Source organism: Aulonocara stuartgranti (genome assembly GCF_965226115.1).
Source record: "Aulonocara stuartgranti genome assembly, chromosome: 15".
Classification (NCBI taxonomy): domain Eukaryota; kingdom Metazoa; phylum Chordata; class Actinopteri; order Cichliformes; family Cichlidae; genus Aulonocara; species Aulonocara stuartgranti.
Genome location: NC_138951.1, coordinates 5,662,609 through 5,690,555, shown reverse-complemented (window position 1 = coordinate 5,690,555; position 27,947 = coordinate 5,662,609). Strand labels below are relative to the sequence as shown.

The 27,947-nt window shown below is 39.8% G+C and overlaps 1 protein-coding gene across 3 annotated transcripts; it reads right to left on the bottom strand.

Annotated features, from left to right (window-relative positions):
- Positions 1-1,353: 1,353 nt before the first annotated feature.
- Positions 1,354-27,662, bottom strand: ppp2r5cb (protein phosphatase 2, regulatory subunit B', gamma b). 3 transcript variants are annotated; one of them, XM_082504593.1, is made up of 16 exons: positions 27,537-27,662; positions 26,963-27,022; positions 23,734-23,899; positions 11,948-12,147; positions 8,900-9,010; positions 8,716-8,808; positions 7,988-8,118; positions 7,718-7,777; positions 6,165-6,273; positions 5,627-5,680; positions 5,057-5,227; positions 4,821-4,948; positions 4,608-4,709; positions 4,259-4,331; positions 3,764-3,880; positions 1,354-2,339 (listed from the first exon to the last, which is right to left on the bottom strand). In XM_082504593.1, the coding sequence occupies exons 1-16, from the start codon at positions 27,561-27,563 to the stop codon at positions 2,205-2,207; spliced, it is 1,737 nt and encodes a 578-aa protein (XP_082360719.1). In that variant the 5' UTR covers positions 27,564-27,662; the 3' UTR covers positions 1,354-2,204. The 3 variants fall into 3 exon arrangements, with proteins under 3 accessions (XP_082360719.1, XP_082360720.1, XP_082360721.1); XM_082504594.1 differs by having other exon boundaries at positions 23,734-23,896; positions 27,537-27,659; XM_082504595.1 differs by lacking the exons at positions 23,734-23,899; positions 26,963-27,022; positions 27,537-27,662 and adding an exon at positions 16,461-16,679.
- Positions 27,663-27,947: the final 285 nt, after the last annotated feature.

The window sequence follows — 27,947 nt, the reverse complement described above, 5'->3', positions numbered from 1 at the left end:
TGACAGAGAGGTTCTGCGAGCAAAGGAAGAATAAAACCATAACAAAACAAAACAAAATTTAAAAAAAAAGAACTTGCAAGCATCCAGAAGCAAACACGTGCTCAAATAACGAGCCCTACAGGTTTTGTTTCGTGTTTTTAAACTGAAGAGGGCGTGCACCGTGTGGGCACGCAGGTGGAGGGCGGGACGAGAGAGGATCAGACTATGGGAAAAATCAGAAAAAGTGGAACGGGAATAGAGGGGCCACAGGATGGAAGAAGAAAAGTTGGGATGGGAGGTGATTTTCCTCTCCTGTATAGGCTAGCTCTTAACAACAGGCACTATGGGGAGGGGACTCAAACACTCAAACAAGCGCACACACACACACATAGACACACACACACACACACCAAGACAGACAGCATCACGGATTTCAAATGTTTACTAGTTTGTTTTAGTTTCAGTTGTGTTGCGAGTGTCTTTCAAGTGTTATCAGGAAGTGCTTCTTTGCTGAAGTGGTTTGGGGCAACCACGCCATCTCTGCTCTTTAGCCTTGAACTCAAAAAAACAAAACGGATCCAACTACGTAGCTTCAACAAGGCAGAAGTCCAACAATGGACCTGAATACGTTTTTTATGGAAACTACTGTTATAACCTTTGAAATCATCTGACATTTTATGTCATGCTGCTACTCTGTTCTCAGTTGAGTAAATACCCTCTCCGACTACAAAAGGCACTGTGAAAAGAAAGGCTTATGTTTGACCTCTTCAAACCAAACATGCCTCCTCTACGGAGCAATCTATTCTCTACCAATTGTTGTACAAATAAAAGGATCTTGCTTGAAAAGATTTGAAAAACAAAAAAGACAAAGTTCATTATCGGCACGGTTTCTGCCCCTGTTTAACTTCTCTCAACACACAGTAACATCGTGTTAATCCCAAACAACCTAGTACATCTCTTTAACCTCTCATAAGCCTTAAATGAATGATAGTGACTTGTACTGAATGCTAATAACCATGTTAAACACACAATGGCTGGACGTAAATAGGAAACTAAAAATAAATCGACACAATCCGCTCTCATGTAACCGGGCAGCCAAACATGCTTGGGCCGCGGACTCATCGCTGTGACCGATAAAAAAATGCTCTGAACATGTGGTAAACTTTAAGCCATAGATGCTTTGGGAGCCGTGCTAACTGACTGCCTTCAAAATTAAAAGATCTTTTTTTCTTAAAAACAGGAACTAAATGAGAAAGTTGGCACCGAACTAGGTTTCTACACGGGAATAATGATGTGCAGAAGAAAAACCTGGAACCTCAGTCGGGTTGGCCGTGTTTGATGAACAGCACTGAGTTAAAAGGGTTTTTTTTTCCCCCCCAATCCTTAATACACACCCCTGCTGAATTCAGGAGTGGCCCAGTCCTGATGAATGGAGTGAATGAATGAATCCTAAAATAATAGCAAGAAACAGAACAGTTCTTCAGATAGGACGTGATTTTTTAAAAATCTTAGAAGAGCTCCTAATATAGCATGAAGGGAAAAATATAAACAGCTATCTAGTTTAAATTTTATGAGAAAAAACAGCCAATATTAAATATACAGAAAGAACTGACACAGTCTCACCCCACTGTAGATGGCCTCCATTGAAGTTATAGTTGGGGGCTCTTATTATTTGTACAAGCACCTGACGTTGATAAAGAAGAGACGAGAAGAAGACGGCTCATACACACACACACACACACACACACACACACACACACACACACACACACACACACACACACCAGAACAGAACACCTGAGAAAAATGACCAGAAGGGGGCAGCACAGCACCCCAAAACACAAGTTGAGCGGACAGGGGGAGGAGAAAAAAAAAAAAAACAGAAGAAAAGGAGATTATGACAATTTCTTATTTGAAGTTCAGTATACGGCGGGTTGCTGTGGTCATGCAGGACATCCCAGCACCGCAAGCAAGAACCAGGTGAAGGGGTGGGGATCAGTAAGGACCGAGCACCGCTTGTCTCGCAAAGCCGGACCTGGCTTAGATGTGTGGCTTTAGACATTTTCTGTGTCAGGTGGAGCTGGGATCGTTCATTTCTGTGTTGCACTGGGCTGGACTGAGATACCACAGTTCTGTTTTGTTTTGGGGGGTTTTGTGCTGGCCCTCCGTGGGTTTGTGATTCCACTGTGGATGCTGCTGGTTTATGGTAGGTCTGGGATGGTCTCTTAATGGCCATCGTGTGGCGTCAACATTTCCTCTGCTCTTCGGTGCAACTCCAAAGCTGTGACTGTGGAGATGTCTTTGGGGAGCTCAGATTTCCTCCGCATCAACGGGCGTTCTCTGCGCTGGTCTTTTTGGATCTAGACACAGACACAAAGAGGGATCAGTAAAATCAGAACTAATGCATTTACAGCCCCACTTCATGAACCTAAGCTTCTGCACAGAGGCCCGTTTTACAGGCCGAACAAGATTTTAATTCCTGCAATTTGCTTTCCTTTCAAACCTTTTTCTCACTTACATGACAAAACTGATAAGCTATACAATTCAAAACTGTATAATAAAGAAAAATGTGATAGTGCAGCATGGACAAGTCTCTGGCAATATTGTCCTTTAACACTCTTTGTTCATCCCGTCTCTGTTGTTTGGGTTTGGAAGGCAGACAGGATGCTCAAGTGATTTATGTAATCTGTCTCCGTTTCAGCAGCTGGAATAACCATCTTTGCTCAGGAATTACTTGTGGGGCCAAACAGCTGAGTCATAAACCAAGTTCATTTGTGATTCTGAAGAAATATTTTTTTAACCAACAACCTGCAAATTCACTGTATGTGTGCATTTTATGACCACTGTTTCAAAACAATACAAATGTGAAGATGCTGTCTGCAACAGTCCTACACCCACATACTTTACACAAACAGGAGTGTGCAGACAGCTTAGAGGTTCTGTGCTGCTCGGTCGACAGCATTCTTCATTTTAGCATTTGACAGATATTAACAAAAAAACAAAGTGATGACAGGACGCATTAGGAGCTGCATCGATCGCGCAGAATTGGAACATCCGCATTCGTCTTTGTGCTTCTGAAAAGCTGCTGGTGGCAGCGGCAGTTGCACAGTAACCACTACAAAGTCCCCTGATAGTGCTGCTGTTTTCACACGCGCCACACAGATATTTATGGGCCTGAACGTGGTTTTTATTTACAGCACAGCTATCGCTAAAACAGTACAGACACACCAAACTGGACGATTTAGGCAAAGTGACTGGCACACGGCATGAGAAAAATGTCGCTAAGCCTGAGCTGCACAGTTCACAATTTTAAATGTCCTAAAATTGCTTTTGTATTTATGTCAACTAATGAGAGAGGCTCCACAGCATCCTGCAAAATGAGCTGTGATTAGTGGAATTCATTTCATATTATTAGCTTTTTTCACTTCACACATTTTCTTCATTATTAAGATTTCTTGTAGTTTTCTGCTGCTTTGAAGCAAAATGAAAGAAAAAAAAAAACGGACTGCTGGACTGTGGCTGTGTGGTTCCACTTAACATAACCACATTTATTTGTTTTCAAACAAAAATAAACCTCCATTCCTGGCGCCAAAGTCAGTATCAATAAATAAATTAAAGTGTCCAGATTTCTGCTTTTTATGACCACGTATATGATTTCATTAAGACTGAAATGTAAACAGGTCTCATATTAAAGCGATATTCATCAAAGCTTGTGCACATTTCAGTGAGAACGTGTGGTACCCCTCAGATATAGGCATGCATATTAAATGTTACACACACTGACCTGTGTGGCTTCCTCAACTACTGCTTTCTTTAGCATGTTGACATCGTCTAGCAGTAGCCCATCTGTCTCCATGTCCATCGGACTCCCTGATCCTATTGAGTCCACATACACGACAAACTGCAGCACAGGAAGAGAAAGAAAAGTTAACCACAAAGAATCGCATTATCCAATATACAGGTTTGTGAGAGGTGCTAGCTTTAAGCAGAACTTTTCTCAATGACTTTAATCCTCAGCTTTTGGACATACATTTCCCCACAATCCATCCTGTAACTTTCCATCTGTTGCTTCCACACATACACAAAAGAAAAAAAGAAGAGAAGAAAAACTAGAAACTCTTTTTCCTTTTTTCCCCTCAGTTGGAGTGTTTGTCAAAACACCAACTGATGTTCATCACCAAAACATCAAACCCTGCTTGATTCGCACTGAGATACCCTGCAAACCACTGAGAGGGTTGCAGCACTGTGAGAATTGCTAGGTTACTATTTATTTGCTCACCTGTGGGTTTGCCTTTGCTAGATTCTCAATCTTCACCCATGCTTCTTCTCTCTCTTTCCATTTGGCTTTCTCTCTGACACACACAAACACACACAGAGTCCTAAGAGACTTCTTCAAAACAGAGAAGATTTGCTGAAAGATAAACTCATGTTAAAAAAAAAAAAGTTATATACCCAAACTCTTTCAAGTTAAGAGATTGTGGTTTTAGTTTGTATCTACTTAGTCATCTTTTCCACTTCTAATGATGTTTAAACAATGTTTTCCATGACGTTTCTAACACTGTAATGAGAACAAGGAAACTGTAGCTTGCGCTGTATAAATGGGTGTGATGTCTCCCTGCATTACTTACTTGCTTTTTTCTGCCCTGAACTGCTGGGTGCAGTCATCAAACAGTTTCTGGTTCATCTCCATAAAGAGCTTCAGAGCATTGTAAATCAACCCATGAATCGTCCTACAGACACAAAAAGGTTACCACAGGTCACTTGCTTTGCTTACGTACTATCCTCATACACTTCATCATAAAGATAAACAGATAAATGGAGGGGGTGGGGGGGAGCCTCACTTGTTCCAGTGGGTTTTGGAATTGCGGTAAAGGGCCGGGAACATGATGGGGAGGATCTTGGCAGCGTTGTCACTGATCAGGCTCATGATATACTCATTATTCCAGTAGTACAGCGCTCGCTCTGCTACCTGACAACACAGTTTTTCACAGGGTTACGTGCGTACACAGACAAACAGAATGCACACTGTACGATTAACTAAAACACGCATCAAAATAAACAGGGATGTGGTTCAGACCTGAAAGTGCGGGCTTGACACACATTTGGCCAGCTGTCTGAAGAGGGGTTCCATGACTTTGACGAACTCCGAAGGCTCAATGACATCCAGTATCTCCTCCAGTTCGTTGAGGAACATAACTTCTTTTGGACTGTGGGTCTTTGGCCAATACTTTAACAATGCCATTACCGTCTACGCACACAGACAGGATACCAGGCTTATTAAAGAGGAAGCAGGAATGTTTGGACAGCCGATTTTGGTCAGCTATTAATCTGCTGATGGTGGATTACATGAGCTTACATTACAAAAACTATCAGTAGAAGCAGAAACAGTAGTCAACATATTCATAAAGTAGTTTAGTTGATCTCAGGGCCTTAATGCAAGCACACAAAATCCAAAACACCTTCCAGCAGGTTTGTGAGGACTTGTGAGCGCGTTTATGTTTGCTCCGACCTTACCCACCATAAAACAAACAGAGAATACTGTCTTGAGGAGTTTGAATGACGTATGTCTGAAAAGAGCTTGAAGGTCAATCGATAATAAAAAATAAAAAAAAGCCAAAAAATCAATATCAAAATAAATAAATCTTACCGGTTCTGTAAGGGTGCTATCCTTCTCTAAGAACTGTACCACACAGTAGGCCAGCTGGGAAATAAAAGGGAAAAACAGGAAACGGCATTTGTTTTCATTTTGACAAAATCAGAAGTATCATAAATATTATTGGGAGAGAGATTGCACTCAACAAACTACAGAATCTACATAATAAAGTAACATCAAAGATGGCGGCTGTCCTAAATGTTCTAATCAGGCAAAAAAATGTTGCTGCATTGGCACATGAGCACAGATGTCAGTTTTTGCATGTGTACGCTATTTTTAAACATTAGTTAGGGGTAAAAGGACCAGATTGTTAAGTTGAAATGTGCATTTTTATCTGGTGAACATTGAGAGTTAAAGTTGTGACTAACTCCACATTTTTTATCATTGGATACACGCTTCACTGACAAAATAACTGCTTTGAGGCATTACCTGCATGTCTGCCAAGTGAAAAGACTTTGCTCGAGACATACTTTTGTTACAGCGTTTTGCTTATAGCAGAGGAAGGCAGAGCAAGGCATAAGAAAATTCCTACCTGTGGGTGATACACACTAAGGGACTTGACTTTGTGCAAAGGCAGGAGGACTTTCAGCAGGAATATCTTGTGCTCTTCTTTCAAAGGTAATGCAAATCCATTGATTATGCTGTGAGAAAGACCGTTATTAGAGAAGAAATTACTCCAGTTTACAATAATTCGGCATCTAAATATTAATAAAAGTCTTGAGCCACCACTAATGCTCTTATACATTTCTTCCAAGGAGTCAGCCTGTCATTTTTGAAATGGTCTTGAACAATAGTTCTGCAGGATTTCTGAAGCTCTTTCAAAGACTTTCTTTGGACACTGTTCTTTCACTCATTTTCAGTCCTTGTACTTGAACATTATCAGAGAAATTTTTTTTCAGCACAGACCTACGAACACAAAATAATCTCTCAACTCATGGGATGAACCAGTAATATGTCCATACATAGCAACTTTGCAAATACCATGTGGCCTTTCAGGTGACCCATTATCTGTTTACTGAAGCCTCATTAGAAATGTTCTAATGAAAATGACAAATCACACAAGGACTGGACTGAAATCAGTGGCAACAAGTCTTATGGAGTGATGGCACCGAAATCTGTATCCTCCACAATACAACTCCATCTGGAAAGCATCTGATTGCCAACAGCTTCATTTTTCAATTGCATCCAGAGAAGTGCTTTGAATGTCCTTCAAGAAGCCCAGAGAACTATTTCTGAAGACAACTCAAAGAAATCACAAGAAAGCGCAGGCTGTGTTGAAGGATAAAGGTGGCGTTACTAAATATTGACTCTCAAACTTACTAAAACTATGCAAACTCACTTTTTGCCTCATATACTCTATTTCTACTTAAATTTGCAAATGGTATAAATCACTGCACCCTTTAGCCATTATCCTAGCAAACTACAAAGAAAAAAAGAGGTAGCTCAACACTTTTGCACATACTGTGTGTGTGTGTGTGTGTACGTACACACACATATATATACACACACATATACACACACAGGGGTGTACATAAGTGGTCCGCAGGTGCACTCTCGCTATCAAAATAAAAGACGCGCACCAGATCAGAAGTTGCAACGCACGTTTGCGTGCATAAGATTTTCTGGAGGAGGACAGACATTTGTTTAGAACTCTTAAAGATGTCGAAGAAGCTCCTTTAAGCAATTACTTTGGTGTTCCTTCACCTCCAAAGAAATGTCAGAGGGAGTCCGCAAAAGAAGCGCATATTCTCGGAGAAGTGGTTGGAGGAGGTGAGTTGGCTTCAAACAAATGATGAACGCACAGAGATGTGGTGCAGAATATGCCATGAAAATCCCACTCTAGTGGACCAAAACAGTGCCTTTAATATGTATGCAAACGCATGTTGAAACTTCTTATCTGGTGCGCATCTTTTATTTTGATAGCAAATGCGCACCTGCGGACCACTTGTGTACGTGTATGCACGCGCGCGCACACACACACACACACACACACACACACACACACACACACACACAAAACAAACCTATATTTTGAGCCCTATACTGCGAACAGCAGCTGCTTTAACAAATCTAAAAGTATCTTACCTGCCTAGTATTTCCAGTAGTTCTGCAATTCCATTATGATGCTCAGTCTCATAAATGAACCTGAAAAAGGGCAAACACACACAAGTTAGCAATAATGTTCCTTTAACCCTCAGGCTTTGTTAAAAATCACCACCCTTTCAGCTTGTTCGTGGCCACAAGTGGCCAGTATAGAGCCCTGAGGGTTAAAGAAAACAAAAAAAAAACCAAAAAAAAAAAAAACCATAAACAAAACAAGCACCATTAATGTAGCTATAGAAGACACACACTCACCTATAAAATATGTTATTAATCTGTTTTCTAATGTATGCTCGAAGGCCCAGGAACTTCCCATAGATGCGATGGAGAGTGGTCTTTAAAAAATCTCTTTCTCTGGGGTCTTCACTGTCAAAAAGTTCTAAGAGCTGAACAAACACACACACACACACACACACACACACACACACACAAGAAGGTTACTGGGACAATAAAATTAAACGTAACCAAGTACTACATACAATGCTCTTAAGTGGGCATGTTACGGTTTTTATTGTTTTGTCACATTGATACTATTACAGAAATGCAGAAATGCATGCTCATACTAAACATGGCTAAAGCTTCAAACAATGATTTCAGTGTATGTGCAACTAATCTGAAAAAGCCAAAACTTCAGGCCTTAGGCTGCTTTAGTCACTAAACTTCAGACAAACATTGGCCTCAAATGACGTGTAGGAGAGCAGATATCCTCAATATGTTCTTTCCAGGCATCTGTGCGCACAGTCAAAGCTGTACACGCAGATGCCTCACCCACATGCATAAAGGCAGAGGAGCTAAAACAGCTTGTTTTAGACAGTGCACGAACAGAGGGGCTGGACCAAGCACTGGTATGCGATAAACAAGGATTATTTTGAACTATCAATCATGCAAAGCTTGTCTAGTTAAGAATAAAAATATCAAGGTGGAAATGAGCATCATAGCTCCTCTTTACAGAGAAAGAAGCTGTGCTCTAGCAACATGCTCACCTGCAATACAAACCTCTGGTCAATATACTTTTTGGCTATGTTTGGTTGAAAGTCCGGTGACTCTAAGAACCGCAGGAAGAACTCGTAGACGAGCTGTGGAAGAGGGGCAAAGACTTTAAAACAACAGAAATAGGTGAACAGGCTCTTTCTGACTAAACCATGTATGTGGGTGTGATGCATGTACCTGTAGATGCGGCCACGCAGCTTCTAGAGTGGGTTCATCTTCCTCTGGGTCAAACTCTGCACCCGTGGGGTTGGATGACGGCGGCAATGCCCTAAACATATTCACAGCAAACTGGGAAACAAAAACAGAGGACAGACAATCGGACATGCCAGATAAATATAAACTTGAAAAAGACATTTCCCCCACAGAAATCCAAACCGCTCAAGGAAGCGGTGGCCTCTGCCCTTTTTACTTGCATAAAAACACAATATTTAAAACATCACCATTTCTTTGTTTACGTAGGCTGCCAGTAACCTGTAGTAACAAATAGATCAAATCCATTGGACCATGTACTGTCCAAACTGCCTTTAAAAGACAAGTAAAATATTTCTATCAGCATAAACGTGTTTAAATGTTGCAAAATCCACTTTTTGCCATTTTTTAAAAATTGTCTAGATCCACAAATTATGAGTTGACTACATCCTCTCCTTCCTTTTCCTTCTTGAGCCCTTCGAGGTTAAAACCAACTGAGACGTCAAAACCTGATAAGCACCGCCCCCGGCTGTGAAGGAGACCTGCCTTATTAAATTCAGTATGAGCAGCTGCTGTGGCTAATGTTACCTTTAGGTTTGAGTGTACTCCTACGAGCCACAGTTATGTCAAAATTGGAATGCTGTAATGTAATGAAAATCAGATATTATGAAAAGCAATAAACAAGAACAGAGTGTAGGTTACTGTGTTTCATGTTGCTTTTTAATCAGCCTTTAGATTTGTTTGCTTCTCTCTGTTCTCTGAGCTCATATCTTCCTCTTTTTAATATTTCATACATTTAACTACGATGAATCTGTGTATCTGTGGACTGACTGTGCTTTGAAATGTATCCATTTTTCATGCTACATCCACAGCACATATTAGGTATACTAGGCAAAACAAGGCAGTGAGCGTTGATTTGGGGATTGGTGTATATTCGTTTCTTCAGATTAAGAGCAGTGCTGTGAAACTGATTCATCACCAAAAATGTGCAATATGGATAAGTTAATATCTGCAAAATACAGCAGACTCTGTAAGGGGCAAAGACGTTAAAATGTTGTGGAAAGAAAGACCAGTGAAGTATTTTGAGATTACATTTTAAATACACATTGTGCAAACATATCAGACTTAAACTGTTTTTTAACAAGTTCAGTGTAATACATCAACTTTGAGGTATTGTTTGTATTAAAGAATTAATAAAAAGGTGGTAGGTGAGTGGATATCAACAGTCTCTTGCGCTAGTTGTCCATACTGGCCTATTTCTGTGACTGTACAGACCCCAGACTGTGAAGAATCTATTTTGCCTCTGAGACGGCGCATTCAGAACTCCTTTGGGATTCCAGTCGATCAGAGGTCAAAACACTCATTCACCATCAGGTTATTATTCCAAGCAGAAATCACTCCTTACTTTCAACAAATAGATCAGGACAACGAAACCACTGTTACAGTGCCATGTAGTGCAAATAATGCCTGTTTAAATAATGATGCTTGAACACTGAGATGTCAAAAATGCTCTGAAATACAGAAACCTTACGGAAGTAAATAATGTGCAAAGTTTTAGCATCAGAATACACTTTATTACCATAAAGGAAAATGTCGTGTCACTCTTTACTTACTTTGATCATAAAAGCCATCAGTGGACTTCAAAGAGCCCTTGTCTTTAAGGGGGTACGGGGACAGGCGCTGCCAGGAGTAAGAGTATATTTTTATGCTGATTTGACAGCTCAGTTGCATTTTCTGCCGCATTGATCAAATAAAGCCCAGGCAAAGGAGGACGGGGGGAAATTTGCACCTTGATCATCTGCAGTTTACCATGTGGCATTGAGGCCGGCCTTTGATTAACATCAAAGGCTTTTTAATTTGGCTTGGGAAAGCAAATCTGGCACCAGGAACACATTGAGACCACGACCTAAGAGGAACACCTCTCCAATCTACAGCAGGAGCTCCAACACAGCTGCACTGGCAACACCCTGATTAAACGAGCAGTTTTCAGACCTACACCATTGAGGGGTACAAACAATTTAGGGTGTGCAATACACGAACAATCTTTAGACGAATTCAAACAAGAGACATGCTGAAGAAAACAAACAGATCACCTGGTTGCATACGAATTATTTAAATGATCTTAAAAGATTTGTGGCAAAAAAAAAAAAACTACCAAAATAAAAACTAAAATGGGTCAAGTGAAAACCACAAAATGTTCGTTCCATGCTGCGAAAATGAAACTGAAGAAAACAAATCAGCTTCATCACAAACATGAAAAAAAGAAAGAAAAGGGAATCTACCGGGTGAGATGGCTCTCCGAGGCCATGTGGCTTCCACTGAGCCTTTTTTCACAATTACAACTTACACAATTTTACAGTAAGAGAAGTGACACGTGACATCTCGCTAACACGAAATAAAGCAATTATAAAGGAACAATGCAGAGTTTGTGTAAGTGAATATTTTTAGACCTAAACTACTAAAACATTCCCCAAACCATATTACACATTGCATATTCTATGGGATAAAAAGCTTTATGAGAAATATCATCAGCTATAGAACCACAGCACTAGTACATCACAGGACATTACAGATTTTAATGTTCTATTCTAAATCATTTAAAGCTTTCATTCATGGAAACACTGGTGGCAGAGTTTCCTCACACTTAAACCTGACTTGGGTGGGAGTCCCATGTATCTTGGCAACATACTTTGCATTTTCTTCTAATTTTTTCCTCCATCTCCGACAATGATGTGACCTATTTACAAAATTCCCTTACTCTTATTTTGAAAGTTAAGTTGACATAAGATGTAGCCTTTCGAGACAGAAAGTCCACACATACTTTTGCAATATGAGTAACCAAATCGCTTTTTATGCAAGGCTTTACTTTTTTCCAGGAGTTGAGTGATACAAAGTACAAAGATGGCTAACTAAGTTTAGTTAATTATGTTCACTTATACTCTCTACTTATTAAACATTTGCCAGGTCAAAATAAAATAATAAAATAAAAACAACTGGTCCAAGCTTCTCATTTCCACTGTTTACTGTAACACTGACCATGTGAACCACTTCTGGGTAGATCGGTTCGGTGATGACGTTCCTGTTGTGGGTGATGTACTCCACCATCTCGCTCAGCGCGGCTCGTTTCACCTCCTTCCATTTCAGGTCACTCAGTGGGTCTGAGACAAAATCGAAGAGAACGCAGCACTGACGCAACTTCTGGATAAACAGCTTCTCCTGCTCTGCAGGGGGAACATCTGTGAAACAGAGAGAAGAAAGGCTGGAATTAAATTCAAATTCTCTTCACGAAGCAAAATGTCAATGATTTTTAACATTAGAGCAGCAATGATACCGACAGGCTGACTTACTTTTAAATGTTTTGCTAAGCAATCTCTTCATTTTACAACCATATTTTATTTTGCTGTGATCCATCACAAAGGACTTATAATGTTATAGACTGCAAGGCATGTCTCTGAATAACTTTAGGTTTACTGAGCTGTGCTGTGCTTGTTTGAGACAGAACGGTTGCAGCTTTTGTGTGTGCGTTTTCATTTATTTGATAGTTCAGGAAATGCTGGATTTCCTACTGAAAACTCTTGAATAAAAACACCAGATACACATATTTTGTGCTTCTCCAGAGGAAAGAACATTTCGACTTGCTGGCTTTATTCTGGGCACGACTGCATTGTTTCTACAGACTTCACTGGAACTGTGAATTTGTGCACAGCAGCTCAGCTGTTTGCTTGGAGATAAGCATTTTGGTTGATAAAGCAGAATATATCCGGGTGGCACGTCACATGATAGATAATGAAGTTACCAGTGCCCCATGCATCAACTGTGCACAGCAGCTCTCTCTGTGCTGCCAGTGTACCCGGTGATGAAAGCCTGCTGACAGCCAAATAACAAATCACAGCTGCTTAAAGCAATAACCAATCACAGAGTAGAGCAGCCCTGCAGCTGACGTATCCGTGCGCCAACTGTTGTGAAATCCTTTGGTAAAAAATGAAAACTGTTCATCCAAATGATTTCAAACTCAACTCTGCACACACATACACACGTTCCTCTAGTTATTAAAGCAAAAAGCAACCAATTCAACTTAGTGAGGTAATGACTGCTATGTTATCGCCACATCAATGATGCACCCTCTGGGAATGTGGGGCCACACCTACCTGTGTATCATTATTAGCTTGCAATTAAAAAAAATTACATGTTTTTGCAGCCAATGAATTTTGCACAATGAGCTAACCTCCAATCAGTGTCAGTTTAAATGATTTATAACCACTTGACAGCTTCCTTAAAGATATGAACGATTAGAGAAAAGTATGAAAACATTTTTTGTCTGCAATTAAGTAATTAAGTGACAATAACAAAGCTTCTAAACAGAATTATTATATATTAAAATAGATCATAATTTCAATCAACTTTCTGGACTTCTCAGAGGGAACCTGAACAGAGCTTGAAGGGTTTGCACACTCCGTACATCATAAGGTGTGCAACAGTGCAAGGTATGAAAGTACGGACGTTTTTATAAACAAGACCTACTCTAAATCTACAGGTAACCATTTTAGCAATTTTAGAAATAGCTATAATGTGTGCTCTCTCCCTTTATCAGCACTCAGGAAGAAGAGCTCTGAATAAAGTGCAACTTACTTTCACCTTTTTTTGACAAAAGTAGAAAGGACGCCATTACTACAAGCAGCCTATATAGCACCAAATAACCCCAGCATTATGCACTCTACTGTGATGGGGCCTTCACTAGGACACAGCTATTTCCCTTTTCTTTACAATGATCAAAACTGTCAGTAGCAGCCTGTAATAAATGACACGAGTCACAGAAAGGAAGCTTCTCCTCTGAATTAGCCTGAGCTCATCCGATTCCCAAGCTCCAGAAAATACCATGAAACCAAGAGAAGTGGATTGGTGCTCATTCATTTTCATCCAACACGGGGATTAGTGTCTTAAAACAGAATGTCACCTTATAAAACCTACCTATGGGGCAGCATTAATCTCTTCATCACAGTCTGTGATTCTTGAGTCTTTCTTTTCTCCCCATTAACAATCTGCATGTGTACCCTACATCACCATGGTGACTGCAGGCAGAGACGGGACTTTGGACCAGGGGGTGACCACTGCTAATCAGAGACGCATGTCTGCTGCTTCTACACTGGAATCAAGAGACCGCTGAATTGCTGATCACATCAGCTATGGCTGAAAAAAGTGTCAGTCAGCACTCCCTGCTACACTCAGTAATCTTACAGATACATTTATAAGCGTCCAGTGGCTTTCTTGAACACTTTGGAATAAAGAGTTAAAACAGCACGGTAATCTGTAATTATATATCTACAGTATTTTCTGTGCAGACCCTGCTTTGCATAAGTTGATACCAGACAAAATGTTAACAGCTGGCACCAATAAAATAGGTCAATTCTAAAAGATTCAGTAATGGAGGCAATGCTCACAGACTAGAACCTCAAATTGCGACTGACAGCACACCTCCACATTAGTCACAGAGGAAACGTTAGCATTTAAAACAGCATGAAACAAAGCTGTCCTATGAGTTCTTTTAGGTAGACTACCCTTTTGAATCAATAATGTATTTGCTTTATAATTCCCCAACACTGTTACAGTGTCAAAGCTTTGTGGTGAAGCTTCCTTACTTTACTGTTGCTTCCTTTCTTATCTAATAGCTCTTTGTTGGCTCTTGTTTTACATTTGTCTGTTTTTATACAAATAGTTATACATGCCATAAGATATTTGGAAAAAACTGGAAGATTTTTGAATTTATATTTAGAAGACTAACTGCCATATTCAAACTACTATCCGCAAACAGGATCCAATTGAGCACAGTAAAAGGTCAAACATCAGCCAAGCTCTTGAGCTTTTGCCACAACATCCATTTTGTATTTCTGGAGCAAGTTTACATAAGAGTGTCTTCCTTTCCAGTGAGGTGCACTAACTGTGAAAGTAAAACTCACGACCACTTTTTGTGTTCATGACTAATATTCAGCTTGCTTCTGCTTAAGTGCGTACAGTGTGTTTAAAAATATATATATATTAAGCCTTGTTTGGACAGTGAGCACAAATACTTGTCAAAATGATGAACAATCCCCTCTAAATGCATGCAAGTTAATAAAAATATTTATAAGTGTTAAGTTAATATAGTAGCATCTGTTTTACTAGGAAGTCTCAAAATTTTACCCTTAACTCTTTAACGCTTGAAATCCTACAAGGACCCTTTAAGGTCTTTTCTGAATTGAGCTGCTTATAGAACAAAATGACTGGGTGTGCAGATTCGTGAGGGTGGTCTCTGCTTATTCAGCTACCCTTTGAAAAACCCAGAAACTATCATAATGGTCATCAAACAACATCTTTACTGATAAACACTGAGGTGTCAAAACTTGTCATTAAGGGTAGAGGGGAGGTGGTCAAATGTGGTGTTTATAGCGAAAAGAGTAAGATGAATACAGAAAAACGGTTGCTGAGTTATTTGAGGCTTGGTACACCTGCATCAAGTTTTGTTCCTATTACTGTTACAGGCCGACTCATGAGCACCTCGACTCATCAGCCTCTGAGTGCTGAGAGGTCTACCAGCTCCTGTTACACAACAGCAGTAGGGTTTCTGAACAGACCTAAAATATTAAGAGACCTGCTGTGCAACTGCAGACTTCACACACGAGCGTCTCTGCATGGATCAGTGAATAACCTTTACTCATCTAAAAGCTCCAGCATGCATACAGGAAGCCAGCCACGAACACAAATTGCTTCTAAGCACAACTCTTGACTCAGACATTCTGTACTACGGAATATGAAAATAACTGATTAATAAAGTGTCCCTAATGGCAAATGTGGTGCGCTTACCATCTGTCCCTTCAGACACAGGATATCCGAAGGAGGGACCGGTGGCTTTCTGCCATAACTTGCTGTAATTATCACTATGCATATAAATGTCACGAGACCATGTTAACAGCCACATAAGCAACACCATGATACTGACATCACTGTGACAGCAGCAAGCATATGAAATAATTGGCTGCATGTTAAACACACACTGCCACTTCATCTAGAGACAGCTTCCAGCTTCCTTAAGTTTGTCCGAATCAACGTCAACTCAAGAAGAACACTGGAGCTACAACAACATCAAACAACCTTTCTACTTATGTTAGTCACATTGCAACAATACAATACAGACATATACAAACTAACAACAAGCTTTGACCTCACTTCCTATGACATCAATAGTGTTGATGGGGGAGGGGAGACTCAAAACTACCAATCTTACACCCCCCCCCCCCCTAAACTAAAGCTAAGCTTTGCAATGTCTTGGCAGAACCCTTCCTTGCTGACATACAAACACAATCACCTCCTTTCTCTTTCAAAAACCCTCGTGCAAACAACACTAAAAAAAACTCTTAAACTCGCCTCCACAAAAGTAATGATACATATAATATCAAGCTTTTTTTTTTCTTTTCTTTTTTTTTTTTTTTTAAATCACCAGCTGTGGCTGCTTAACACTCAAGCCCACCTCCTCTTTAAACAGACCAGTACACAGCAGCAGATTTCCTATTCTCACCTCTAAAATGCATGAGGGCCACAGGCTGGAAAGGCCCATTGGCGCTCGGTCCATCCAGAACCATCCCGCCGGCAGCTCTAGTACATGCCAACATCAGTGAGCTGAGGCAGGAAACAGGAGAGAAGAGGGTAGCCCGGGCTAAGGCGAGGAGCCAGCCTCCATTTTAGCACGAACACTGAGCAGAAAATGAAGCTCCCCTGCTGCTGGAGGGAACCAGCTAGTTAGTGATGTCATCCCACACAGAAGCAACCTGGTTGGTTAGCTGCAATCACATGGGCGGGCTGTCAGAATAAATAAACATGAGGAAAGAGACTGGCTATTGGAGTGGGGAGAAAAGGGGTGGGCCAGTTACTGTGATTGGGCCAAAAGAACCTACATCTGTCAAGGAGTTTTTAAAGCACAAACAACTCGCCTGAATTCCATTTAACCGGTTCTGAAATAACCACAAATGGAATAATAATACCATGGAATACAAATAACTGTACAACATGTAGGTTGCTTGTAAGAAGCAGAGGACAAAGGAAACCATTTATTTCTCTTTTAGTCTTTAACTCCCAACAACACCCACATGGAAAAGAAATAAGAAAAACTTATAAAAGACTTGCATCAGCTTTAGCTTGCTTCATATAGTGAATCATATAACGCTTATATGATATACTCATGAAAGTGGCCACTTTCTCATTACTTTCATATATTGTTTTAGGAAGTATCCAAAACATGGAAGTTTCATTTATATAATTTTTCAAGGGATCTTATATCTGTTTTCACTCTTATATGCTTTTCATACAAGTTTCACACAAGACAGATACAAACTTTAGAAGATTTATATATATCTTTTCCATATTGGCAAACCTAAATAAAACAAAATACAACAAGGTGTTCAATGCTTAATGTCACCTTACACTGGTCATCAACTAGTGGACCTTTTTTTAATGTCTGCTGCCATTTCCAGCATGCGTGCCAACTTTGTGCGCGTGTGTCTGTGTTTGCATGACAGATGGCTCTTCAGCAGCACAGCCTGAGCCCAGGTGTATGTGACAAGAGAAACAGGAAGGCAGGAAGTCTCAATGTGAGCAACACAGGATGTGCATATGCAGAAAGCCACATTTTGAATCAGCAGCACTGGGGAACAAAAGCCTGCACTGTAAACCTTTGCGGGCACATTGGTGACACAGACAATTAAAAGCAAGAAATCCATACTCCCAGTCACTGGCGTAGCACTCCCAAATATAGTAACCACTGCACCCTTAGAATACAATAGGGCTCTGTAAAACTCTGCACACAGACAAACACAATCAGAACATACACCGACATTTTTTTTTTTGTGCATGCCATATGTGTCATCATACTGAAAGTACAGTAAGCACATACAGACAAGGTGTCGAAACAGTGATTCAGCTAAAGTCATAAGCATTCCTATGCACGAAGAATAACCACGCAAATACAGTGTAGATGGGTGTGAATTAAACAGATTTGGACTACAGTCACATATAATCTAATAATTTTTGCTGCATAAGAAAGCCACCGAGGAGAAAAGACTGCACAAAAAGACTTTGCTTACCCCATTAGAATGAACATTTCATAACCATAGCTGTGTGACAACCCACAAACATTTCTATTAAAATGTGTGTATGGCATACTAGCCTTCGCAATTACTTCTCTTCTGTGAAGGACAAAAAACGACATTATTTTTTTGCACTATGATTGCTGTCATTTCAGTGATTGGCAGCGTTAGCTAAGATTACATAAAACTGGCCGAGCAACTACAGCAAGGCAACAGGGTTGTTTTTTCTATGCAGTTTCTGCATAATGTGCAAAGAAGGAAGACATTGATATACTCTTGACTGCTTAAAAGTAATTAGGGGAATCATTATTTGTGGATAATATTGTCCAGCAGATGTAACTCTATACAGAGGTTTGGTTAAGCTCGGGGCGATCGTGGCTCAAGAGTTGGGAGTTCGCCTTGTAATCGGAAGGTTGGACAGTCTTGGTCGTTGTGTCCTTGGGCGAGACACTTCACCCGTTGCCTACTGGTGGTGGTCAGAGGGCCCGGTGGCGCCAGTGTCGGGAGCCTCACCTCTGTCAGTGCGCCCCAGGGTGGCTGTGGCTAAATGTAGCTTGCCATCACCAGTGTGTGAATGTGTGTGAGAATGGGTGGATGACTGGATATGTAAAGCGCTTTGGGGTCCTTAGGGACTAGTAAAGCGCTATACAAATAGAGGCCATTTACCATTTAAGCTCAAAAAAGAAAAATAGAATACATAAAGTGTTTTGGAAGTTTCACACTTTCAAAAAAAAACAAACAAACAAAAAAACAAACAAACACTGTTTTAGGCTAATGTAATGTTTGTGCAAAATGCATTTTGTGTGGTATTTCATAAAGCACATAATGGTGTCACGGTTCCTCCCTGTGGGTTTGCACTTCTCCGCTGGAGGTGCAGGAGGTGTGGTGTGGTTCGAGTCCGGCTGCTGTTTGTTCTTGCACACTTCTTGTATTGCCACTGTTGCTCCTGCTACACAACCTTGAGCTTGTATACGTGTTTGTCTGCAGGTTAGAGGATGTAAAAAGTCTTACACTAAAGTCAACTGTACAAAATGGGAACAACTACACCCCTAATGGATGTAATACTTAACATCTAGTTTAGTTGGTCCTAATATATACGATAATGGAGCACTTCATCAGCAGGAACTAATCTGGGCATATAAAGGGCTCTTTCTTGCCATTTTGTACCTTAGGCATAGTGCATCCATGACCATGAGAAGAAAATACTGGATTACTCATTACAAATGCTACTTTGGCACATGCATTCACCAAACTCGAGCTTTCTGCTGTGTCTGTGCTATTTTTTAAATGCGAAGAAACTTGTGAGATTGCTATAACACAAGCATGGTTTCAGAGCTTTTTCTAAACGTATCATTGATATCAGCAGCACTGCCTAAAATACACAACGAAGTGGTTCATTCACAGGTCTGCTGATCTTCAATGTCACGGTCCTCTGTAAACGCTTAAGGCTCAGATCTATTTGGAGAAACAGACTGATCGACGCAGCTGAGGACACAGGCTCTTTCAACAGTGGCTGAACTTAGGCAGCTTCCAATGATAGGGACATCTTTATCAAGATCCAACCTATTTTTTCTTCTTCTCGTAACGCAAAGATGAATCACAAAGCGATGATACATGCTGATCTGTATTAGTCACATTAGAAGCAGATATATTAAGAAACAAAGCCCAGATTTGTTCATTGTGCCACTAAAAATGTTGCACAAGTGGAAAACACCTGTGGCTGATGACTGCAAGATAAACACGCTTGGAGATCGCATTTAATGTTGCAGCTTAAACCTGGTAACTTGAGGAATGTGTTATTATAATATGTACAACAGTTTAAAAGCTTAAAACGTTTTTCAAAGTTCAAAAACAAGTTTTAGACCTGCAGATATAGTAAACGTGTGTGAATTAATTAAATACCATTTTCAATATTTACTATTCTTCCAAACAAAAGACCACCAATTCAGATACAGTGTCATGTTTTTTAGTAGGATCCTGTCATTTCTGAATGTTGCTGATGCATAAATGAAATATTCACTGCTTAAATATAGCAATGTGTCTGATTCTCTGACTTCTAGCTACAAAACCCTTCTAGAAGCAATGCTGAAAAGTCCAATCGTGCAAAACCAGTGCACAGCTTGAGCAGTTTTAACACCATGATCACTGCCAGTGACTTTTTTTGTATTTTTATTCATATGAAATGTCTGACCCGGGAAGTTTCTGTCATGAGTTGTAGGGGCCTTTTTCTGCTCCCACATGTATTCAAAGTTAAAGACGTTTCTCTGACATGACATGACAAATAGTGATTTAACGTTAAGATTACTTCCTGGAAGCTTTAGAATGTAACTAAAAGACAACCACAGTAAAAGCAACATTTCGATTCATAAAAATAAAAACTGACTGACGTACACTTTAGTAGTTTGACTTAGACCTGTGTTTTCTGCTAACAGTCATTGACACCTACTAAACAACTGTATTACAGGTAGCAATAACAGAACTAAACACACAACTTATTTAGTTTTAACATCTTCACGTTTGCTGTCATTATCCTGTCTCCCTAGTGCTAGGCTGAAAAAATGCTTAAAAAAAAAAAAACATAACTGCTGACCATATAACTTCTGTCATCTTTACTGTTTATCCCTCAAAATGAAGATGACTGTACACTGAAGAAGTCAAACATAACTAGCTGTTGGCACACAGTGTGACACCAAAAAAAAAAAATAGTCAGAACTGTCAGAAGCACTGCAGCTTATTAGACTTGGGACAGCCCACTGTCTCCAGCTGTCCCTGCTCCGTGCTTCGTCATTTGTGTCCATTGTGTCTTTGACTAGTGCTGAAGCCCGTGTACCGTTCTCACTGATAAGATTCATTTCAGACAATTAATAATTTACAATGAACTACGCTCATTCAACAGGAGAAACACAACAACGGGAGAAACATAACAATTTGTGACGCATAAACTAAATCCAAACTACTTTGAATACTAGTAGCTACATGTTTATAAAAGAGCAGAAATGTCCCAACTTAACCTGCGACAATAAAAATAATATTTTAGTACCCACCAGAATCTGCCGTGACATAGGCATTTAGCCTCGTCACTATCTGTAACATTTTACTCTACACAATTTCTCTCTCATCCAACTGTTTACTCAATAAAACATATCTCAGAGTTAGCACGAACTACTGTTCACAGACTAATAAACATTCTCGGTCATTATGATTTCATTATGTTGTTTTTGTAAGGCTTTTCCTGGTGTCCTTCTGTTTAAGTGTTTTATTTTCCTTATGTTTTCTTTTTTACATTGTGTACAATGTTTGCATATCTGCGGTCTGCCGACTGTTAATTATATCCATTAAAGTGCCCCTTAAAACAGTTTCAACTTATAAAGGAACATGGGAAAGTTTTGCATTGCCATTAAGCATAGTCTCATTAAAAAGGTAAGGACTGCAAATTTCATACACTATGTTAACTGTACCCTCAATTTAAAAAAAAAAAAAAATCAGATTAAAAAGTATTATCTGTTTTTAAACTTTGGTTACAAGTAGATATACTCATGTCCTTCATCATCACCTCTCATATTTGACACTCTAGCCACAAGGTGGCACCAAACCCTGTGAGACCAAGGCTCCATGAAGGAGAGCTCCTGCTTTAAAAGAGAACCCATACAGAGGGAGCAACTGTTGTTGTTCTGTGCTTTTTGGCACATGTATATAACACTTGCAATGAGACAAAGAAAGAGGAATTAATCTCCTGTTTACTTGCCTCAGTCAGACAGATCTCCAGCTGAACATTATGCCAAACACAAAAAAAACAAGTTTGGATTTGTGTATTTTGTCTTATAAAATCTACACACACAAAAAAAAACGGCAGCTCACCACATCGGGTTTCAACAGAAACCAAACTATCGTCCAAACAAATGCAAAAATTTGAACCATACAGTCAAAGAAAGCACACACGAATCTGGAAGTTCATGGGAAAGGCCTGCTTCTGGTCAGGGTTTTTAAGTCTCGCCTCAACTTTGCGGCTCTGCGGGACAGGCTCACGGACATGTGTTTCCATCAGGAGGTGGTGAACATGCCTGGAATGAAAACAGGCCAAGCGAGGAGCCTGTTTGGACAGGACTAAGTGATAACATCTACTTGGCCACTGTGGGATAATGTTTTGCAGAATGTTATCAAAGCTCTCATTGGGGTGTGGGAAGTGAGCAGGCTGTATCAGAAATGAAGTTAAGCCTATTGGTTTCCTCACACGTTACAAAGGTAACGGCTAGCTAAGATAAAGACACAATCATTTTTTTATGGCAGAGCATAAAGACACAATGAACAATAAATGGCCTGTTATCATGTTGCCACCTTAGGAAATCCAACTTTGCTCTACATGCCAAGGTTTCCATAGACAGAAATAACATTCGTAAATTCTCCTTGAAGAACGCTGCCTTTGCTCTACTGTGAGCTTACAAGCCTCCCACCGATGACGAAAAACAAAAACAAAAGCGCTCTTTTCTGCACACACGGCATCAGTGCCAGAACGTCCACAATATCTTTTACCAAATACAGAAACTTTTGAGCAAGTAACCCAACGAGACTGCATTCACCACCATTCGGGGTTACATCAGTTCCATAAACTTTACACTGCTGTTCCATCAACTGTAAATAATCTAACAATCCAGGAAATATCTGTCCTTGAAAGGAGATGGATAATTCTCCCTACCCACTCTGAAAGTGTCGGGCACATTTCCAATGTCCCAACTTTGTTTCACTTACTAAACAGAATAGTCATCTGGGGACCACTAAAATACCCTTTTCCTACGAGATTCTTATTTTTCCTGAGTCTGAACATTTAGAAAGAAACAGAAACAGTATAACCAATTCCTGTTGTGCCATTGCCACTATCAGTTATAAAATTGTTTTTGAAGTTTAATTACATGATTATTTAACAGCCAACAATGTCAATATAACTGTCTGTAAAGCATACCACTATGTTAGGTAACTATAATTAAAGTACTGAGAAATTATGCGTGCAGTCATCCATGTATACACAGGACAATGCTGACAATATGCATTTATTGTGTCGCAGCAGTGTTTGCTCGTTGCTCTTGGATCTGGCACTGAACTTGGACACTAAATATCCATATACATCTGTAAAGTTCACGAGGAAAGACAGGAGGAGGAATAGTAATAGCTGGCAGACATGTCTTATCTGCTCACTGGCAACATTCGGAAACACAAGGGCCGTGGAATTAAAGCTTTATCTCTGGATTATCACTAAATATAGATGCTTGGGTTAAATCCAGAGCAAAATCCATGCCATGCATGTCCTCTGTTTGTTTCCACATATTGCATAATGTCATGTTCAGCCTGGTATTAAAATGGGGGTGATGCAGCAAGGGATGCTCATGGGAACTTCTGTGGGGAAGGAGTGACTAAATAATTGAGTACGTGCTTGTTAGTACATATTTCTGTGAGGTGTGCACTTATCTAGATCTGCATTTGAGACATTTCTTACATATTAAACATACACAGGCAGACCAGGTAGTTTTCTCCACCTGCCAAATTTGGTTGATTTGATTTTTGAATTCTGTGCAAAACCCTGAAGCGTGAAAACATTACCTCAACTCCGTTCTCTATGAATATATAACAAATGCAAATTCTACCAAATCGAGCGCACTCTGTAGTTCATTATGTGATTACATAAAATGGATTTCAGACTGTCACACAGGTGAATACCTTTAAAAGCAGGAAGTTTCTGCAGTTCCCTGTTGTTGCTCAAGCTGAAGCGAGAGGAGCTCTGCCTCTTGTCCTTTTTGACAGGTGTCTGGGAACCTGGCTGCTTCCCCTTTAGTAGCTGAGTTGTTGGAGGAACACTATTGCTAGCCTTCCTGTTAGAGCTCTGCTGAAACAAGAGAAAACACACATTAGTTACACGGACATAAGAGCAAAGACACACTAAAAAAAAAAAGATGCAGGTATAAAATATGGGCGAATGAACCTCTGCAGAAATCTAATAAAAATGTGTGCATGCAGCCACCAGCCAAGGAGCACAACTGGTACTTTTAATTATATACACTGAGTTGCCATCCACTTGACAAAATGCTCATTAAAAAAAACAAACCCGTTTACCAAATGTACAATTACTCTTTACAATAGTGCATCATCCTGATGTGGGATCACCTGAAAGCAGCAAGTTCAACTGATCCAGCCTTCCTACTAGGATCCATTTATCAGTGTGGACCTGATGACACAGAGCTTAATTCACCTGATGCAGCTGTGGAGTCTGAGTCACAAGAGATTTATCAAATTCGCTTAAGACCCAGACAAAGTTGGCCACAGTCTGAGCCACACTACAAGACAGACAATCAGTCTGTGCCACTAGAAAGCTGTTGTGTGAAGTGGAAAATGCCGCTGTGCTGACTTCTGCTATGAACTCGATTACATATTAATGTACTGGAAAGATCTGAATTAACTCATGTAAGTATATTAGGCCAAAGTAGAAACATCTGTCATCTATGGTTCTTCTCATTTAATGCTTCAAATTTTCATTTGTCAGTTATGGTTGCTGACAACAAGCCAAATGAAAGTTACATATATATTACATAACAGCCTTTACAGTTATGCATTTCTGGTTGACAGAGCATATGGGAAAAAAGGAAGGGTGGGGGCAGTGACAACAGCTTGCAGCCCAGCGATTTTAATTTGACACAGGTTGGTGCACTAGCTGATCTAATACATGGCTGCTGACACGCAAGTCTAATGCTGGCAGAGCCTGAAACTTTCAGCTTGAAAAAATAAATAAATAAATAAATAAATAAATAAATAAATAAATAAATAAATAAATAAATAAATAAATAAATAAATTTCAGTAGGTCGGCAAGGATGACTAATATATGTAATTGTTAGCCAGCTGTTAGCCAGCTGTTATTAAAGGACAGGTTTTAAAATAGAACAGATAAGGCCTTTATTGTAATTGTAAATGTACAACGCAAATGTGGAAAATAATAGGGATTATATTAAACTGGTAACTACATAAAGCTCTGAAATAGATATAAAGCTTAATGAAATTATCTGCTAACTGACAAGTGTGGATTTTATAACTCAATAAACTGGACTGTGTATATAACACAAGGCAATAAAATAGTGTGTTTCCCACAGATTTAGCTTGTACAGTCATGGCCTAAAGTTTTCATTTCATGTTTTTATAATATGGTAAAAACATAATCATAGGCATTTGATAAGCTTTTGTTGTCAGTGTGACATGCTGGATGTCAGCTTCGGGGCTAAGTCCAGAAGCTCATAAAAATGAATCTGATCTCTTGGCACAATAACTCTGAACCAGTGTGAATGACTACTGTAAAAACTCAAGTTGCATATTGTATACAATACAAAATTTGTGCCATGACTATAATCTGTGTGTATGTGTGCCTTTGTGGTTTATATGCAAATTGGACACGGGGGGGGGGGGGGGGGGGGGAGAGAGATCTCTTGAAAGGATGAAAAGAAAAATATGTAAATGTTAAAATGAGTCAAGTGTACTCGGACAGACTTCAAAAGACCTTGCCACCTAAACTCAGTCCATCTGTGGTGACACCGGAATACAGCCTGGTTGAGAACATTGTAATCTGTGCAAGAGCAGGACTACCTTTTGCTTTCTAGGCAGCACAAACAGCTGCCAGCTCTCATTCCACACGCGACATAACTGCATTCAAATGCTTGCCTTCCTTTAAAAAAAATTAAAGCGCCTCTAGTTGTTTGAGTTCAGTCATTATCATCATCCCATTTTACTAGTTTTATTAGTACAGGGAGGTCAAATGTAAGGCCAGCAGACCAGAATGAGCATGGCAAAGACTCCAATCCTGCACGCCAGACAGCTTTAGAAAATATGAAGGAGTTCATAGATTCCTATTGATTAATCACTCCCTACTCCCATTCATATTCCTACAAAGCCATTAAGTAAGAGATAAACAATTAAATGACAGAAAGTTCATGTTTTTCCAATATTACAGTAAGTCCACAGTTGTGATGGACTGAGATTTTCAAATTGAGATGGCCAACACAAGTAGTCCATACTCCCATATTTCACTATGGTGTTCATGTGACTCACATCCATCATTAGTTAGCTCGCTACAGCAAATTTGGTCACAAAGAAGAATTTTCCCCTGATGAGTTCAAAGAATCATGAGACCTAAAACAGAATAAGCTTTTCTTGTTCCACTCCACAGGAGGCTTCCTGTCCTTTTGCATGAGTACTTGCTGTCAAGTGAAAAATATACAATTTCTGCACAAGTATATAACATAGGCATCCTGGTTTGTGGAGGCCTTTGTGATGCATTTAAGTATTCTGAATCGGCACTTCAGGAGCAACATTATAAATTGTAATCTGCAAAACACTGAATTGATAACAAGACAATAAACTAGATATACACAATAAAACTTAAGCTTTATCGTGTCCCTCTTCATTTTTTTTAAATTGAAAAAATAAGTTCAGCATGTACGTTCATTTGTATTGCAACCACAATCACTAATACTGGAGACCACTATCATGCAGTAATAATCCAATTATAATGTAATACTCCTCTTGCAAAGCTGGTGTCACTAAATTCCATTTAATTTTAAATGACTTGGAGGTAATTACATCAAGTTGAAAAGGTTATCCCAACCCTTGCGGTCTCTGTTTGATCTGTGATGAGTCTAGGGTGTGTTGGTTTTTTTTAACTGCTTGTTTAGCTTTTAATATATCATTTACAAGTTTCTATTTCCTCTATCTAATCTAATGTTATATATCGCTCTGTGTTTAGGGTCTTTGGTAATGTATATGCTCATTCTATTTGAGTTGTTCTCTTGGGCAGGGGACTATCACAAACGAGATCTGACATCTCAAAAGTCCCAATTTGAGGGTTAAATACATTTTAAATAAAAATAAAGTTATGTGTTCTTAGAGTGGTTTTCCTTGTTAGCATACCTCATGTTCTGAATTCTCCTGTCCTCCACTCTTCCCCACTTTGCCAGACTTGGGAGACTCCTGCAAAAACATTTTCAATCAAAAGATTATAAACTTGATTTAATTAAATGAAGTTTATATTGGTTGACAACATCAGGTGAATGCAATTGGTGAATGCCGCCTTGCACAAATCCAAGCTAAATATAGCACGCCTGCCCACCCAGTCTCGCACTCCTGTTTAACCACACTGTAAAGTCTGCTGTTAGCTAGCTCACGTTACACGACCCGAGGTTTCAGCTTCTAAAAGTCCTTAAATTTACACCAAAATAACACACACGTGCAATGTAAGTATCACTTTAAGATAAGGGTACTCTATTTACATAACACTGCACAACGTGCCAAGTGCTAACATGACGGCAGGATAGGGCTAGCAGGTAATGATTGCAGGCTGGCTAACGTTTGTGTGATGGGACACTGCGCTGGTAGCAAAATGTCGTATTATACACCCGGCACGTTATCAATAAATTCAATGAAATGTAACTCGTGCAAAGTTTGTTCACTATGGACACGGCCTGCTAGCTTTTGTCTAACTCACCTTATCTTTTTTCGTTTTATTCGGCATTGTACAAGCGTAACCGCCCTTGCTCCCCTCACGGATACTCCACAACCAAAACCTTGACAACTCTCAGGACAGCACACTGCAAGGCGGTTCAGTCTGCCCTTACGCTGTGATTGGCTGTTTTCAGTCAGCTGACTCTGGCGCGTCACGCTAACGATGGCCAGTGTAAAGGCACCGAGAGCGCACCCTGCCGGTGACAGGACAGCAACACATAGGATTACAGGCTCCCGATACTTTGGATTACAGCCATCGACAGCATACTTCCTATGGTCATTCCATGGAAAATCAATCAGTGCCTCCCACATGACCCCCTCATAATGAGTTGGCAGTGTATATATATATTTTTTTTATTACAGATACATGTTCAGGTACAGTTTTTATTTTACT